The sequence below is a fragment of the Gymnoscopelus microlampas genome (genome assembly GCF_963454915.1).
Source record: "Gymnoscopelus microlampas genome assembly, chromosome: 9".
NCBI lineage: Eukaryota > Metazoa > Chordata > Actinopteri > Myctophiformes > Myctophidae > Gymnoscopelus > Gymnoscopelus microlampas.
In genome coordinates, this window is record NC_139946.1 from 29,437,926 (window position 1) to 29,456,089 (window position 18,164).

General features: G+C 42.4%; 2 protein-coding genes across 2 annotated transcripts in view; both read left to right on the plus strand.

Annotated features, from left to right (window-relative positions):
• Nucleotides 1-13,246, plus strand: part of btbd8 (BTB domain containing 8) — a 29,109-nt gene extending 15,863 nt beyond the window's left edge. The window contains exons 12-19 of the mRNA XM_084066604.1: nt 1,793-1,939; nt 3,338-3,467; nt 4,537-4,598; nt 6,134-6,674; nt 8,001-8,085; nt 8,291-8,427; nt 8,505-10,391; nt 12,332-13,246. Coding sequence (XP_083922730.1) covers nt 1,793-1,939; nt 3,338-3,467; nt 4,537-4,598; nt 6,134-6,674; nt 8,001-8,085; nt 8,291-8,427; nt 8,505-10,391; nt 12,332-12,831 — 3,489 coding nt within the window. The 3' untranslated portion in view covers nt 12,832-13,246. The remainder of the gene's footprint in view (nt 1-1,792; nt 1,940-3,337; nt 3,468-4,536; nt 4,599-6,133; nt 6,675-8,000; nt 8,086-8,290; nt 8,428-8,504; nt 10,392-12,331) is intronic.
• A 483-nt stretch (nt 13,247-13,729) lies between these two features.
• Nucleotides 13,730-17,842, plus strand: cUnh1orf146 (chromosome Un C1orf146 homolog). Its single transcript, XM_084067560.1, has 5 exons — nt 13,730-13,840; nt 16,360-16,453; nt 16,585-16,756; nt 17,011-17,089; nt 17,673-17,842. Exons 1-5 carry the CDS (start codon nt 13,775-13,777, stop codon nt 17,784-17,786), a joined length of 525 nt encoding a protein of 174 aa, XP_083923686.1. The 5' UTR covers nt 13,730-13,774; the 3' UTR covers nt 17,787-17,842.
• The last annotated feature ends 322 nt before the right edge of the window (nt 17,843-18,164 follow it).

Below are 18,164 nucleotides of genomic sequence, written 5' to 3' on the forward strand. Positions count from 1 at the left end.
TTGATAACTACTGCTGGACAGGTAATGCATATTATCCCTATTATGTGTTGATGGAAGTAGGCTAATGCATGCACGTTCATAGCGCAACACAACCTGTTTCGCGCAACCACTCAGTAAAAACTTGATTCAGTGTTGCTTTTAAGATGAGTCTATATCAAATGTAAAGGGAATGGGAGGGAAACCCTCACATTAATAACAGAATAAATGTAACCAGATTATACCGGGGACATGTGTGATTTTCACCGTCAGTTGTTGAAATGTAAGATTAATGCCATGGTTGCCACCAAAAGTAGCAGATACAAGCCCACAGCACCTTGCATCCGCGACGCATGTGAGCTGGTAGATCGGATATTTTTGTTACACCATCGAACGACAAATGGATATCAACCAACATGAAGCATATAATGCACAGCGGGACGGTGTCGCTTTCCAAAAAGAACAGATCTACATCTGTGGCGCGTTGTTAATAATAATAATTATAGCTTGAATTTATATAGTGCCTTCCATGATAGCATGTTAGCATATCAATCTGTCTCATCTGTTCCTTTTGGCAAGCAACACTGCACATTCTGTAATGCATGGGCCCAATGCAGCTGAGTCTTGCCTTGCTGTATTTTTAGGGGCCGTAACAGGTGGCTAACTTGTATAGTTATTAAATGTAGGCTACAGTTGTTTTGGACTCTCTGCTGGACGTAAATGGACGTTGTATTGATGGGCTGTCTGAAGCCTAGGTTACTTGAGGTATTTGAATTGCCAGGGGAAATCATTATGACTAATTAATTTAGGCTTATTGAATAATATTAGTCTGTTCTCACTGTACTGGCTGATCATTCTGTAATTTATGTCAGCCTGATGCAAATTGAACCATGGATTGGCTCACACAAGTCAGAGCGACAGTAGAGAACATCAAGGGAAACATTTGATCTCATGAATCTGAAGAAAATATTTAGCAACTGAATAGCCAAATCCTGTGGTGTTCCCACCCCAAAAATAGTTTATAGCTTAAACTCTTCTCAAAGAGAAAAGAACGGTATGCTAGTGTGAGACTGAATAACTGACTGACTGATTTACTATACATTAATGTGTAGGTAAAATGTGATGGCAAACATTCTCTGTTGACCCCTATTATACATTTTTTTCACTGACTGAAATTGGTTTTATGAGAATAAAATTCGAATTGCCATATATCTCCATATATCTGTATATATGCCTATACTGTATATGGGCGTATCAGAGGTTCTGCTCTAGCATCCAGGGAGTGTGTGCACAGTTTCGCTGCCATCAAGCCAACGGTGCCGGAGATTAGCTGTCCACAGACAGAATGATGGACGGACAGACGGACAGGGTGCAAAACATAGTCTCGGCCATGCCTTTCGGCCTTGCGGAGACGATAAAATACTTCACCATGTTCAGTTTCGAACATACAGACAAGTGGTTCCACAGTCTAGAGGAGAACTTGACAGAAGTACGTATAGGGTTAGTTATGACCGCAATGATGTCATTTAGAAAGAAATGTGCGGAGGTGCTTCTGTGGCCTGCTGGCAGTGTGCACAAGAAATTTGGACGGCCCCAACGGTTTGCAATATTAGCTGCAGACTCACAGTCAGACAGAGGCACACACTTGGATCGATTACAGACAGCTTGCTTCCTGCAGAGACACGCTGTAAAAAAAAAAAATATTACAACGCTGTCATATGACAAAGGTATAGGTTTTACATGCATACTCTCAAAAGAACAGATTCAATATTTGCCCTCCAGTGGTTTTCTCAATGTTGGGTTTGTGTGTTTCCAGAGAGAAAAGATCACCCGGGAGCCCGCCCTGTTGAAGAAGCTGTGCTTAGCCATCAGAGAAGGTGTGACTGTGGACAACTGCTGTGACCTCTTCTTGGCTGTGGCAATTCTGTACAGGGAGGAAATGGAGCAATATGTGCATCAAGAAGTGAGCAATACATGAATCTTAAATGATTCACCACCAAATTACTTATTATTAAGTTAGTTTGTTTTATTTTGTATCTGTACATTTTAATTACACATACACATACATAATACATAGAGTTCGGGCCACACAACTACGTCGCACCACTGATCTGACTGATATGCCCATATATGGAGATCTCAGTATCTGTCAGTCCGTGTCCATTTTATGCCCATTATGGGTGCGTTCGAAAATACAGCACTGAGTGCACTGGCCAATATACAAACTAATAGGCGAGTGTGCTCCGGTGCGCAATTTCCGAACGCACCCACTGTATGGAGATCTCTGTATCTGTCAGTCCTTGTCCCTTTTGTAGCCATATATGAAACTGACTTTTGTTTGCTGATGCCATGACGACACATTGAGGTTAGACAACACATTCCATATTTGGGTGTAGCTGCATTGGGAAGGGAACTCCTTATATGGTGATGGCTGAGTCATGGTGACATGAACAGAGGTCAGAGGTCCCGTCCGTCGGCCGGTCCTCCCGTAAGCCAATTTTAATATAGGATAAAATATATGAAACTTTTTGTGATATTGCTGCTTGTCTTGCACCTGGGCCACGGATGTGTGTGCATCTTCTTCATGATTTAATATATAGCTTTGCAAAAAAATTCACCACTTTCAACCTGGCATCCCTATTTTGGGCGTTCATTATAGGCCAAAACTAAAGATAATTTTGAAAATGGCAGGTGTAAAAGTTTCACATTGTGGCACGTTGTGAGCTTGTAGATTTTGAAATAGTACATAAGTGGTTAATTTAATTAAAATCGGTCAACCGTAAAACAATCCACAGGATATCACTCTACAAGCATTAAATCTTCCGCTGTTTATTGTAAATCCCCCCCACCCACCCAAAACACCCACCCACCCACCCACTCTCACACACACGCCATTCCTAGGGGAAATGACCTGGCTGCATGAGTGAAAGCGCACGGCAGTATGGATTAAACTAAGAGACACTGAGGTATGGGAGTGGCCTGCACTAATCTGGCTCTTATATCCACTGGTGGGAGAGGCAGAGTGGGAAAGCGCTGAGGAAAATGGAGGTGACTGGGTGGAGAGGAGAATGATAGCTCCGCCCTGGCTGCTTTTTGTTGTTGTTTGTAATATATAGGTGAGGAAACAGGCAGTTGTTAGCCACAGCCTGTGACATCAGTGATTTAGCTCAAGTGGATTCTGAAAGAGAGAGTGAAGCAAAAGGGAGGGGAGGGAGGGAGGGGTATTGGTTGCTATGGTGAAGGGCTCTTCAAGCAGCTGCTGATTCGTTCGTGCCGAAGCGCACCCTTTTCCATTCTCCTCCTCCTCTCCCCCTCCTCCTCCCTCCCTTTCTCTCTCTCTCTCTCCCCCTCCCTCTGCCAGCCGTTCAGCCAAGAGATTTGTACGCTACGCGAGAGGCTGTGGACCTTCTTGCTCCAGTCTTTTTATGCCATCCGCCACACGCAGGGATGGGAGAGGTTACCCTTGATGTACAGTGAGAAGATACTGGCAGGTAAGGGGAGAGGACATCTTTAATTTGGGAGCTTTGAGGTGTGGGGCTTTCTGTACCTGCACGGCTGTCCAAATCTCCACTCTCAGGATATTCATGCTGCGGTGTGTGCTGCGTGTGTGTGTGTGTGTGTGTGTGTGTGTGTGAGTGTGAGAGGGGGGGGGGGGGGCATTTTTCTGTGCCTTACCAAGCTTAGTGATGAAGTAATGTCTCTGCATCATGAGAGATGGACCAGAGCTATTGGTGTGTGTACGTATGCCGCCTGCTGATGGAACCATCAATGGTTCCTTTTGCACAGCTGCTTCACCACTGCTGCTCCATTCATTATTTTGCTCGTGTACCATTTTCACCCTGTTGTTGTTTTTCTGTGGGGTGGGGGGTGGCATTTTAGCTGTCCTAGACAGATGAGTGTGGGCTATCGTGGTAAATGCGCCAGCCGTACACTAGCATGCTCTTGTGTTTTAATGGGTGGGGAATAACGGGTCCACAAATGAAAAAAATAAAATCCAGTTCTCTCATTCTTTAGCTTGTTGTGTGCTGAAATGCACTGCATGAATAATTTATCTGGCTAGATTTCAGCTCTATATGCTTTGCTATTACCGGTACCGATTTCTTGGCAATGGAATCACACAGGCTGTGTCTGAGATGAAAACAATACACATGCATATTGACTAAATAAGCAACACTGGTTATTTTCACCATGAACAGCCACCATTTTGTAGGCAAATGTAGGTTTGTTTAGAGAAATTGGTGTGTGTGTGTGTGTGTGTGTGTGTGTGTGTGTGTTGAAAACAAAGTGTGCTAGTCGGTGGACACAGCTGACTTATATGCTACTTCAGCTTGACTGAATATACTGTAGCTATGTTTTGCCTTCGTATTGTAAATACAGATTTTGACCTAGGATTGCTGCTGCAGGTTGAATTCTGAATGTGAACTCATCTAAGTGTCCAGAAAGTCTCTGTTCTATATGTTTGATTCAGGAGAACAACATCGTATTTTGCTCTAGTGCCACTGGAATGTCTGTGGTTGTAACTTGGAATGTGTTTGTTTTCATGCTATTCTTCCCTGAAAGCTGCTCTTGATAAAGGAGACGACAGAAGACTTGGTAAAAAACCTGTATTCACCAGTTCACAGGTACATTTATACTCAATATTCATACCTTTTTATTCCATCCTATATTTGAATTTTAACCCAGAAATGACTTGAAAGCATTTTCAAAACACCGGCTCAGTTAGTCTATGAGCTCCGAGAAATCCATGTAAGTCTGTATAATCCATGTCAGTGATTATAATCACTGTGTGGCCGTTCAGTGCAATATGCAGCAACTCCTCTCTGTACCGATATGCAGTATAAACACAACAGTGCTCAACAGATATACTGTTACTGTACTGTTTATGGCTGAAGGCCGGCTGAGTTGGTCCAGAGAGGGACTGCTGAGTTGTTTAGCATGACTGGCCTAGAAGAGCCACACCACTTTCCCATACTGTCGGTGTTTTCACTATCCTGCAAGAGAAGTGCTTCTGTTCTGCTTTACTTAAAGATAGGGAAACCGATAAAAGGACAACTTCAGATATTTACATACTATGATCTATTCTAGACAACAATATCTGTTGCTTTTTTATATATATAATTATATGCAAATAATTTGAATTGAGAAGTTCAAAAGGCAGCTGTACAGGTACTCAGGTAGCAGAGAGGACTTCACAAGTGGACGAAGTTGCTAGTTGTACTTGTTGTATTGACTGTACTTGATATAATGGCCTACACTGTAAATATCTAAAGGTAGCTCTCCACCAAACAGACTACTACAGATTACTACAGACTGGCAGTCGAATGAAATTGGGAGATCAGTAGGTTGGAAGTTGTGAAAAAAAAGTTGCTGAGTGCTCCTTAGAGCTAGCCTGGTAAACCCTCCCGGGGGGTTGACCAGGCTACCTGAGAGCCGACACCAACAGACGGCTACTATGTCGCTTCCCTACAACCTGTGACCCGACGCGACAGTGTACCTACTGCCCATTCAACAGCAGATTTTCGGCAGCAGACGCTTCCCAACACTTACCGGCGCCAACGTCGGTGCGGTGGAGAGCTATCTTTTGTCTAACATTCAAAACTAGCCCTATTTGCATTTATTTCTACTGTCAAATATATTGCTTAAGTATCCTTATATTTTGTTTTATATTGTTTATGAGAATGCCAAATTATAATATAGGTACTGTTTTTTCATATTATTTAAATTTCCTGCATTTAAAAGTATCGGTTGCCCTGTCTTCACCCACTTAAGCCCTATTCAATAATCTACAAGCTTACAACAGCTGAGACTGGCTCTTTTTGAATATTTTTAAGGTTTTCACCAGCCCAAAATAGGGACACCAGGATGAAAGTGGTTAACCCTACAAAAAACGGTTATTAACTGCTGCAGTGCCTTTTCTTACACAAAAAGAACAATTGCATTTACCCCTCATCCAAACAGAGACCTTATGTTCAAGTGACCATTTAACAAAGGCTGTATAATTCTTTTTACATTACAAAGTGGCCTGCAGTAACCTTTATCCGTATCATCTACTTTCATGTCATTATACTGCGTAATATTTATGTACTGCTAAATTTAGTCTTATTGTCACAATCACATGACCAATGTGGTTTCTTCTGATAACATCTTTTTCCTGCAGCCGAAGCCTGTAAAATGCCAGCCAGCTGCACCTGAGAGCCCTCCTGTGCACAGGACTCAGAAGGTCTCCAAATCCACCATTGCTACCTCTCCTCGCTTTCCTGTGGCAGCCATGAAGTCTGATGGACTGGGGGCGTCTAATAAGCTAGGAGATGGTCAGGCATCCAGGGCAAAGAATGGGAAAACCAGACCCGGTGAGCGTAGTACGGCGCCAAAAGCAAAGTTGCCGCCCCCAGCCGCACCAGTGGTCAACGGTGCAGGAGCCGCAGGTGCCAGGCGGGACACGGCGACTGCCAACGGCCCCAGAAGCTCCGCCGGCGTTAAGGACCCAGAGAAGAGGCCTAGCCCCGGTGCCAGGCCCAAAACCTCCCCCCCAAGCTTCACATCCCCAAGCCAGGCCAAGCCAGTGAAACCTCCGAAGAGCACAGCAGTAAAAACAGACGGCCCCGCCCAGCCTCAACCCACCGCCTCGTCCACGTCTGGCAGTGTCTCTCCAGAGAACAGCGCCGGAAGCCCACGCAACAGCAGCCATGCCATCCCAGGTTTGTGACCCATGTCAGTTTTAATTAATTGGAGTGTTGGAGCCGACGCTGATTACATTTTAGTACATCAGCATGACCAAGGAGATGTGTCAGAGAACTGACTTCAGGCACATGTTAGCTGATGAGACATGTACATTTATTAACATGAAGCATTGCTGTACAGTGGTCTTGGATATTTGGGGATAGAGGGAGTGAAATTGATTGATTTATTGATTCATTGCCTTCAGTTATGCCCTGGTAGGGAAGTCTGTTTCACCACTACACCGAATGATAAAACGTAGCAATGATACAATCATGACAGTAAAGACTATATTGTGAACTGTAAATGAAAGCTACCAAACCTACCTGAAATGCAATATAAATAGAGGAGGGATAGTTAAATAAACAGAAACAACAGCAAAAAACTTCTGTTTAATAATAAATAATTAAAGAAAAGAAAATATGTATATAAAAGCGGGAACAAAAGACCCCCAGTGACTGCAGCACCTTAGTGGTACAAGTTGACATCCACAGACTGAATGCACTTCTAAGACCGTTCAAATATTTAATAAACGACAGCAGTTTGCAGCATTTCTTTTTTCAGTAGTGACCTCTAAAGAGTCAGGGATTAGGCCATTATAGAGCCTACTTCACAAGTCTGTTGATACTGTTTCGGCATTAATTTGTCGTACATTATGCCGATGTACTGTATCAACATTTGTTGCGCACTAGACTACATTGCCCTTGTCAGCTGAATGCATCATCATTGATATGCAGACTAACTGCAGAACAGCAAAGGTCAAACCCCAATACAGCTGTCACTAGGGGTATAGGGATATGACCAGAGCTTTTGTGGCGATGGCGAATGCTTGTTTGGGAGAGGTGGGGTAATCATTACTGATACCAGTTTCCTCCGGGACTCAGATGTCCATCCCTCCTCTTACAATAAAGGAAGAGAAATGGAGTGCCATATGTTCTCCCTCGCCCACTAATAGTCTTTATGCTTTTAAACCTCTGCATTCTGGTAGTCTTTTAACGTGTTTAGATTATGTTTTTAAATTTTATTCAGGAGCAGTGAATATTATTATTGCCAATACGCATACAGAATGTATATGACCACTATTTATTTTATTGATCAAGGTTCTTTATTGGCTTGTTTTCTAAATATATATGTCATATTGGTGTATTATATTGACTCTGTTAATAATGTTTAAGTGTGTTGGCCTTTCAGCATCACCACAATGTCCGGTGTCTGTTAGCCTTTGTTTGTTTTTGTATTCTCAAAACTGTCAAACTTAATATTTACAGTCATGGTACATGCAATGTAAGCTGTGTTTTGTTTTTTAGGGCCCAAGCCAAAACAGCAGAGTAAGGTGATGAACAAGTCTCCTGTGACAAAGCCCCAGAAAACAGACACAACAAAGACCAACAGGTGAGCGTTTAAATCCTGGAGTCATGTTTCAGACACTTGTCCTTGAGAAAAGCTAGAAACAACTTTGCTGCCCCCCACTGTTGTCACATAGTAATGCATGAATGACTCAAACAGAAAACTGTTGAAATAGATTGTACGCAGATATATATTACATTAAAAACATGTTTTAATGGCTCTGATTGCCTATTTCTTGCATTGATCACAGCCCTACCAATAAGCCAAGTATGAGAGAAAGCAGTAAAGGCAAGCTGGGCGCTGCAGAGAAATCCTCTGCAGTGACTACATCCAGAGCAGACACGAAGGGGAGAAGCACACCTCCAGCTAGTGCAACGGAAAACCATGGTGAGATGTGCATGGTTTAGTAATTCACTCAAAGCATTGATGTTCTTTTCTATTCTAACATTGTGTTCTCTATGTAGTTTCGAGACACGCATCTGCCATGAAAAAACCTGCGTCCCCCAGGAAAGAAGACAACAAGGATGCGTCCAAGTCCTCAGCAGCGGACAAAGCAACCAATGAAGCCACTAAGAAAAAGATGACAAAACCTACTTCATCAACTGCAGCCATGACTAAAGCCAGCACTAAACCGTTAAAAGCCTCATCGGTTACCTCCAAGCAATCTCCGCTAGCAACTTCCAAACCAGTAGCAAAGCCAAAAAGTGCTACTGAATTATCCACAGAGAAAGGCTCGCCAAAATCTGGGGGAGCTATGAAAGCCTCAAAGAAACTAGGAACTAAAGGGAAAGAGGCAGTGAATGGCAAAAATGTGGACTGCAAAATAACATCTTCTACACCTGATAACACTGGAGCTGCAGAACATAAAGAGAGCTCCTCAGAGCCGGTTTCCTCTCACCAAACCACAGCACACAGCACCCAGTCGTTAAGCCAAGGTGCAGGGGATTCACGTTCCCTTTCCCTGAATTCAGACCCAGAGCACAGTCTCCAAAAGACAAAAATTAAAACGGTTGAGAACAGCAGCACGGGAGGCGAGTCCATTCTACCACCACCTACTCGCCGAGCTCCCCAAGTCACCTCTGTTAATTCAGCTCCTTGTAAACAGAGTAAAGGAAAACACTCGCCAGGCTCCCTGAATTCACCAAAAGACACAGAGCTGCCCCTGGGCACCCCCTGTAGCGTGGGCAGCACCGAGACCCCGCTGGAGGACTCATGGAGCGGTATCCATCACCAGGTCACCCCCGAGTCAGAGACTGGCAGCAACACTACGTCTTCTGATGACATCAAGCCACGCTCGGAGGACTATGACGCAGGAGGCTCGCAGGATGACGACTGCTCCAATGACCGAGGTGTGTCCAAGTGCGGCACCGTGCGCTGTCACGAATTCGTGGGTCGCAGCAGCAGCGACACCAGCACCCCGGAGGAGCTGAAGATATGCGAAGGCGGGGCCGGCCTGAGAGTCGAAGTGCGGCTCCGAGGCCGAGAGGCGGAGACCACCAGCGAGGAGGAGGGAGCACGGCAGCGCCCCCGCTCCTGGCTGCACAGGGACGAGATCCCTGCAGAGGAGCAGCCCACTGATTCTGTCACTGCAAAGTGCGTCCCCGACCACCAACTCTTCTCTGAGGAGGAGGAAGACGAGGAGGAAGAAGAGGAGGAGACGGAAGATGAGAGGTCAGAGGTCGAGGTCCTCCCCGCGCAGGGCCTGGCTCCCCCTACCGAACCCCCACCCCACTTTCAGGGAATCGTCAACCTTGCGTTCGATGACGACGCCGGTGAGCAGGAGAATGAGCAGACTGACTACCAGTCAGCCTCTAATTTCCGTCGCTCTGTCTTGCTCTCTGTCGAGGAGTGTGAGGAGCTGGCATCAGAAGAAGGTGGCATCCAAACCCCGCCCCAAGAACCCGACGATACTCTCACACCCTGTGACGTTTTTGAATGTGACTCTAAAACCCCTCAGCCCGACCCTGTCCCTTCCACTGAACAAAAGAACAGACTCTCAGACCATCTGGAAAGCACAGAGATGAAAGGCAAACAGCCCTGCGACGAGCAAGAAGATAAATCAGTCATGTTCCTTACAGAGTTCAAGGAGTCTAGGCAAGCGGAGCGTCCGGTAGTTCAGGTGGATGGAGTAGAGTCCAGTGTCCAAGGCTCTGACCACGACGCCAGAGACCTCCCACCCCAGGAGCGGCCGTGCCACCTGGACCTCAGACATACTGAGCAGTACAGCAATGGGAAGCAACGCAAGAACCCTGCCAAGCCCTCAGACAGCAAGAGAGCTGATTTATACCTAGACTTAAATGAGCCTCAGCTGACAGAGGACTCTGCTGTACATACCGCACAATCCCCAGCAGGTAATGTATGATCTATGGACCCTCCTAGAAACCCAAGTCAAACCCCATCCTCTTCCCAAACTCCATCGATGAAGGTTTTGTTTATCCCTGCAAGACAGGTCACCTTTGGTCTGATGCCTAGACCATATCTGCATCCAACACATTAACATATGGTCTCCTTTAGGGAAAAAAAAGGATATTATTGGAATTACTAGTTTAAGAACTAGTTAGACGTACCAGTACAAATTCATATTTCTTATGAGCAGTCATCTCTTGATCTGCTCATAGCTAAATGCTTGTTGTGTAGATCTCAAAATCATTTTCTGTGCAACTGTTCTACATTTGAATTTGTAACGCCAATATCCTTTTAAGGATGTAGATTGGTCTCATTAAAACACAAGCTGAAATGTACATATTTGACAACTAAACTACCTAACATCAGAGGCACTTAGCCCTTGATGTCACCGTTTACATTTAAACAAAGGGAAAAAGCAATGTTCGTTTCAACAACATGGATAGAATTGTATGTCAAAATTAATGCCATGTGCTGGTTTAAAGAATCTGCCTTGCGACAAGGCTTGTGACATAGTCATATCAATGCACTTTGATGTACATATAATGCAAGTTCAGTTCTTTTCATTGTCTCTCTTATGTCTTGAAATTTAGCAGGTTTTGGCCATATTTTGATTTTAACAAACGCAAATCATGAGTAAGCTGTGTTTATTCTATTTTATGAAAATCCAATTACAAAATTATGCTGCGTGGCAAGTTGATATGGGATTATAAATCTAAAATATTTGTACAACATTGACCACAACAAACTGCCACTTGACTTATTTCACTTGACTGCTTTTGAGAAATGGTGGGTTACACCAGGGACCCTTTCTCCCAGGATCCTTTGTGGTGCCATTTTGCTTTTGTCCTCCATAAATTGTACCTGTGCTTCAGCTTAATACACTTGCAGACACATGCATGCTACTATTAGAGACCATTTGTTGCTGCATTATTTTATTCCATCCAATATTTTGTTTTTTTATGTTTGTTTTGTTTTTTTGTATCCATTACCTTTTGCCATTCCCACTAGACTGGTGTTTCTAGATAGAGGCTCAAGAAAATAGTGTTTTGTAGTGTGAGCTTTTCGTTCTGTAGATTTTGTTTAGCGTTAGTCTCCTGTACAGTATTGTGTGCTGTGTTTCTAGAACAGACTTAATGGTTCTGCCATGTCTCTCTTTTTTCACTGTCATTATATGGAAAACCCCTGCTGTGTGCGCTATACCAGTGCAAACATTAACTCATTATTTTCTGCTTTCAATGCCAAAATGCATTTTTTTGCCACCTTAGGTTTTACAGTGAAATTGTTCATTTGTTTAGAAAGACTAATACTAATAATAATAATGTCACAAGGACATTGGTGGTGTTCATTTGTTCTGCTACTCATTGTTGCTTGCATTTAGGGTTTTGTGACAGTAGTACTATAGTCTTTATGTTGGGTCGGTTCATTGAAAGAGCTTCACAAAAAAATACATTCATGCTACATGAGCTTAAGACATGAAAGCTCGCTAGTGTTGACAATGCATGGCTTACTGTTTTTTGACACTGGTGGATAAAAGAGACACATTCAGAAAAAAGCATTCCTCTGTATTACCTTTAAGGCAGCTGTTCATCCTTGTCCATCTTTTAAGCAGTGATCTAGTAGTAATAAAAAAAATATGAGCCATTGACTGACCATAATGTGGCCAGATGTGGTGATAACGTCAGTGAAACTGCTTCCCCACCATACAGTTTTGACCCAACTGCAGTGGGTGATCATTTCTAGGACACAGTTGCGTTAAGGGTGGAAATTCAATAATCAATGTTTTAATGTAACTGTGAGTAGTATGAGCATATCTCTGACATTTAAAAAAAAAACTATGGAGGAATGAAACACTTTATCATTCTGCAGTATTGTCAATTGCTTTTAGGCGACATTGGTTGTGACAGATTGGATCAAACCAGCAAACATGAACGCCGTCCATCCAAAGCCCTCTCGCCCATTTACGAGACGGATGTGGGTGAAGCATTTGAGCGCTGCTCGCACAAGGACAAGAGTAATGTACAGCGGGCAGAGGAAGAGAAGCAGAGAGCAGATGATGAGGAGAACTGTAAGTTTGCCGAGCGGGACTGGAGCCTTCTCAGGCAGCTGCTCTCCGACCAGGGGTCCAGTCTGGGCATCATAAACCCTGTGCCCGAGGAGCTGAATCTGGCCCAGTACCTCATCAAGCAGACACTGTCCCTGTCACGGGACTGCCTGGAGACGGAGGCCTTCTTGCCCCATGAAAAGGAGACTTTCAAACGTTGGGCAGAGCTCATCTCGCCCATGGACGACTCCTCCACCAGCATCACTGTGACCAGCTTCTCCCCGGAGGATGCTGCGTCTCCACAGGGTGAATGGACCATAGTGGAACTGGAAACGCATCACTGATGGTCTTGAGGAGTTCCTCTGACGGGCAGTTGTCACCTTTCTCTCTGAACGTTTACCAGCTGCGACATAGTCTTAACTTATTCTGACATATCTCTCCATCTCTAGGCATATCCTGTTCTTTTGGTCAACTTGAGTTTTGGGACTGAGCAACAAGTATCTTTTTTGCATTTCCCATAGCGATGCCCTAATCGTGGACTGTTTAGACATACATGGGCTGTTATGCATGTGGATATTTTCCTATGTTCAACTGTTTACTTGGTGTTGCTTCAAAACTCTAGAAAAGAAGTAAAATAGCATTTCTTTATCATGACATTGGTCTGATGACTGACTGGCGTTTCTTAAAAAAAATAAAGGCAAGTGGGCCTCTTGGCTTACATTTACTGTAATATTTAAGTTAATAAAAGTAGTGTTTCTGAATAAATCACAAATGTTTGTCATGTCGTTATTGTTACACTGTGTGTGTGTGTGTGTGTGTGTGTGTGAGAGAGAGAGTGTGCATGCAGTGCATACATGGTTAGCTCACAAATTTAAATACTTTTGGAGGCACATTTAAATTTGATATACTGTGTCTGGGTAAAAGAAAAGCTTCATAAAATGTAATCTGCCTTTAATATTGATTGACACAAGCTGAAACATCGAATATGGGACTGCTCTCTCTTTGATGTTTTGCCCATGTGAGCGTGGTTATATGCCTAGACCTAACCCTAACCTAACCTCAACATCACTAAACATCTCACACACCAAATATGCCTAAACTAAACCTAACCTCAAAACCGCGCCCACCTGGGCGAAACGTCTGGGAAAGAGAGAGCCCGCTTCAAAGATGGGCGTTGTTTCAGCAGGTGTCCAAATAGCCAATCACCCGGCGGACCGTTCCAGCCTATGGGATGTAGTCGCATCAGCTGCGTTCTTTCATCCAAGCAAGCAACCCGTCTGGTCAGTGATGTCTACCCACAGTGACTCACCCGTTCAATGGAAAACCACCATTATAGTCAGCACTCCACTTCAGGTAACAAAGTTACTCTAAACATTTGACTTCCAACTGGACAGTAAAGTAAACGCTGGCTGCTGAAGTTAACGTGCGTCTGTGGGTACAAACAGACATGTCCGTTCGCGACGGAACGAACGGCCGGAAGTCCCATCCACTCCCATGTTAAAAAAAAAACGGGGGCGTGTACCCGTTTTTTTTTTTAACATGGGAGTGGATGGGACTTCCGGCCGTTCGTTCCGTCGCGAACGGACATGTCTATTTGTACCCACAGCAGACAGTCCATGCTGCCTGCATGGCACACATGTGACACACCCACGTAAAGTTATAGGCTCTATTCACAGCCTTACATCATTGTATATTGTATGTATTGTATACATACAATATATCTTATTATATACATATAATATATATTGTATATATGTATATATACATATAATATATATTGTATATATGTATATATACATATAATATATATTGTACAATATACAATATATATACATCATATACATACAAGTAAGACATTAACAGGTGTTACCAATGATACTAATGAAGGCTCTGTTCCATTCTGGTCAAACCATAGACTGTATAAATGAGAGGTCAAACAGAGTCATGTCAGAGTTCTGATAGTGTGCATGTTGGCTCACTGGAAACACTCTGTTACACCAGTAGGTCTACAGTTGGGGTCATGGGCTTCCAAATGGCCCCTTACAGGTATGTAACTCTGAGAGTGTACAAATTTGGTTCCATTTGTACACTATCAGAGTTATGGGGGTCGTGGAAACCACTGTGCTAGACTAAATGGAACAGAGCCTTCATTAGTATCATTGGTAACACCTGTGAAGGAAGTGATAATATGGCTGCTGTGAATAGAGCCTATAGGCTCTATGCACAGCAGCCATATTGGACAGAAATTGGGCCTCTTCCTTACTTCCTTCACAGGTGTTACCAAAGACACTAATGAAGGCTCTGTTCCATTTAGTGCAGCACAGTGGTTCGCAAACCTTTTAATTTCAAGGACCCCCATAACTCTGAGAGTAAGGGTCCATTTGGTTCCATTTGTACGCTCTCAGAGATACACACCTTTTAAGGGGCCATGAGGGTCCCTGGACCACACTTTGAGACCCACTGGTGTAGCAGAGTGTTTCCAGTGAGCCAACACCCTGACTCTGTTTGAGCAGAATGGAACAGAGCCTTCATTAGTATCATTGGTAACAACCTGTGAAGGAAGTAAGAAGAGGCCCAATTTCTCTCCAAAATGGCTGCTGTGAATAGAGCCTATTACCTGTGGTGTAAAGCAACTAAGTACATTTACTCAAGTACTGTACTTAATCACAATTTTGACTTATTTTTTACTTTAGTGGAGTATTTCCAATTTTCAATACTTTTACTCCACTACATCTCAGAGGCAGAAATATTGTACTTTTAAACTTTAGTTAGCCTTCTAGTTATTTTACAGATATAAATTATTACATTATAAAACTTACATTAACCACTTTAGCCCTATTTTATCCATAGGCTATTTGAAAATAGCTGATCTACAAGCTCACAACCTTCACATCCGACATGTGAGCTTGTGAAAAGGGGAGACGTGTGCAGCAGGCAGGCTAAAGCTAAATGTAGTAGTTAGCTTGTATAATGTATTATTTAGCTTGAAGAGGACTTTGATCATAAATATTAAGTATTTTACAAAATACTTTTGTAATAACTTCGGGTACATTCTGTAAATGTGTTGAATAAGGCCAAAATGTAAACAAAAACAACAATTGTTAATTTTATATAAACTATATGACTGATGTTGAACTTGACAAGGGTCCTTTTACACACCACTCAACACTGCTAGCTAAAATGAAAATATATATATTTAAAAATAAAAATAAAAATATAGATATATATAGACAGATGAGATGATAGCAATACTGTTTAGCATAATGTTGAATATTCAAGGTTAAAGGACGACTTCACCCATTTTCAACCTGTCTTGATATAGTATGTCCTTACTAATGCTGATGATAATATGGTACCATTTTTGTGTACTCTGTGCCTCAGAGGAGGGCTGTGCACTCTTCAGAAACCCGCCTACGAGTGACATCATCATTAGGCAGGGTTTTCTTTTTCAAACAATATTTCAATTGTTTTATTTAGATTTTTATTAACACGAGAACAATGGCTTCCATTATAGCATGCTAACTTTCCATGAATAGAAAGCCTGCTGTTTCTATTAGCTTGGATTCTCCATCGATGATGTCACTGGTAGGCGGGTTTCTGAACTGTCCACAGCCCTCCTCTTGCACACAGAGTAGACAAAAATGGTACCATGCTGTGGTACTCATGTCACTGGTAGGTGGGTTTCTGAACTGTCCACAGCCCTACTATAAGACACAGACCGGTTAGAAAACAATGGTACCATATAATCATGAGCAAAGGACGAATTATATGAAGATTGGTTGCAAATGGATGAAGTGGTCCGTTAATGATGTCGCTTGCAGCTTCTCAACTAATGTGAAAGAATCTGAAATTATCTTTATGTGATTTAACAGAATCATGGTGTGTCAAGGATGCTGGGTGTGCAGCAACATAGGATTAGATTTTCAGACAGTGTGGAGCCTGGAGCCTTTGTTTTCCCATTATCAGGTAAACTGTTCACATTATACAAACAAACTCATGGTCAGAACTATAAACTTACAATTTAAAGACAAGGTCTTTGATGGAGATGGGTAATAAGGGTTAATAGACCATCATTGCATTATTCCCTTTCCTCGCAGGTACAGCATTTTTGCTTGTTCACTTACAAGAACTCCCAGAGAATGTGGAAGAGTCAGGACTGTTTGAGAAGATCAATACGTTTGTGAAAGTCCACCGCAACTGCTTCCTACTTCTACAGGCCCCCTTTCATGGGAAAAGTGAAATGAACATCTTGTCAATGATTCAACACAGGTAGATTCATGAATATTCTGTGTTTTTTGTTATTAATTATTCAGACAACTGTGATGGATCTTGGAAAACAAGTTTATGGTCGTCACATGTTGGTCCAAATGTAATTTCAACAACGACATGGATTAAATGAAGGATTTTCATTGAATTCCATGGGTTTCATTACAATAATTCCAATAAATGTGTTAATGTAATGCAATTATACTGGTGGTCATGTTTCTGTCATTTGTGAAAGGAGCTGATTTGGTCTATTTCAGATTTTTTGGCTCCAGTCTAAGGATTCTACCTGTGCGAAACAATGCAGAGATCGTCAAAGGCATGTTGACAATTGCTAAGGTACGGATAAAGACAGCACATGGTCATACGTTTATGTTTATGTTTATTAAAGGATCCCTATTAGAGACACATGAATGCCTCTAGTCCTGGGGTCCTGAACAAAGCAAATAGCATACAGATGTACAACTAAAAATTACAAATTAAAGTAAAAAAAAAAAACAATAAAATAAAAATGAATACAAAAAGACATATTACCATTATAAAATCAAATCCAACAGTCCAGGCAGTCAAATGAAAGAAATACACAAATAACAGTTACATACTTGACAAGTGACTTGGCAAGATATCTCTTGATATATTTTTTGTAAGTAATTTTGTTATGGATTGTAAATAAAATGTTTTTGGGCAGAACATTCCACATTTCTGTTCAACCATTAGCCATGCCAGATGTTCATGCATATAGCAACCTATGAGCAACCTGTAACTTTTTCAAATCAGATTTTGTAGCTGACGACCAGATTGCAGGGCAGTATTCTAAATGAGACAGAACCAAAGATTCATACATTGGTGAATGTGGAAAACAAAATGTATAGGCTATTCTACCCTCTATGATATTAACGTTTAAAGTCACATATGTTCCCAGGCTACCAGTAAACCCCATGTGGACAGCATCCGGGATCGGATGTCTCTGGCACGGGCCCACATCATTGAGAGCAGTCCTGTATGGGAGATGCTGAGAGACATAAAGCTTGGCTGAGCAGGTAGTCAAGTCTCAAGACCACAACTGTTCACTATATTCTGTTGAACTTGTTAAAGTACACGTAAACATTCTGAGCATTTTTCCTTGAGAATTCAACATAGACTACGATTCTAGTCTACTACTGTACGGACAATAGGAAGAGATTGTTATATCTCCTGTGAGATGTTATGGATAGAAGCATGCATACTTTATATGTGCTTGGTCTTTATTTAACCACAACATAAAAACTAATTTAAAAATATATTCTTATTTGACTTCGTGAAATCAGTGAGGTGTCTAAACTGGTGACTTATAGGCCATTTTACGATCTTATTTATTGCATGAAGTTCCTAAAAATAAAAAATAAAACCACACAAGCTATAATGTACCATACTA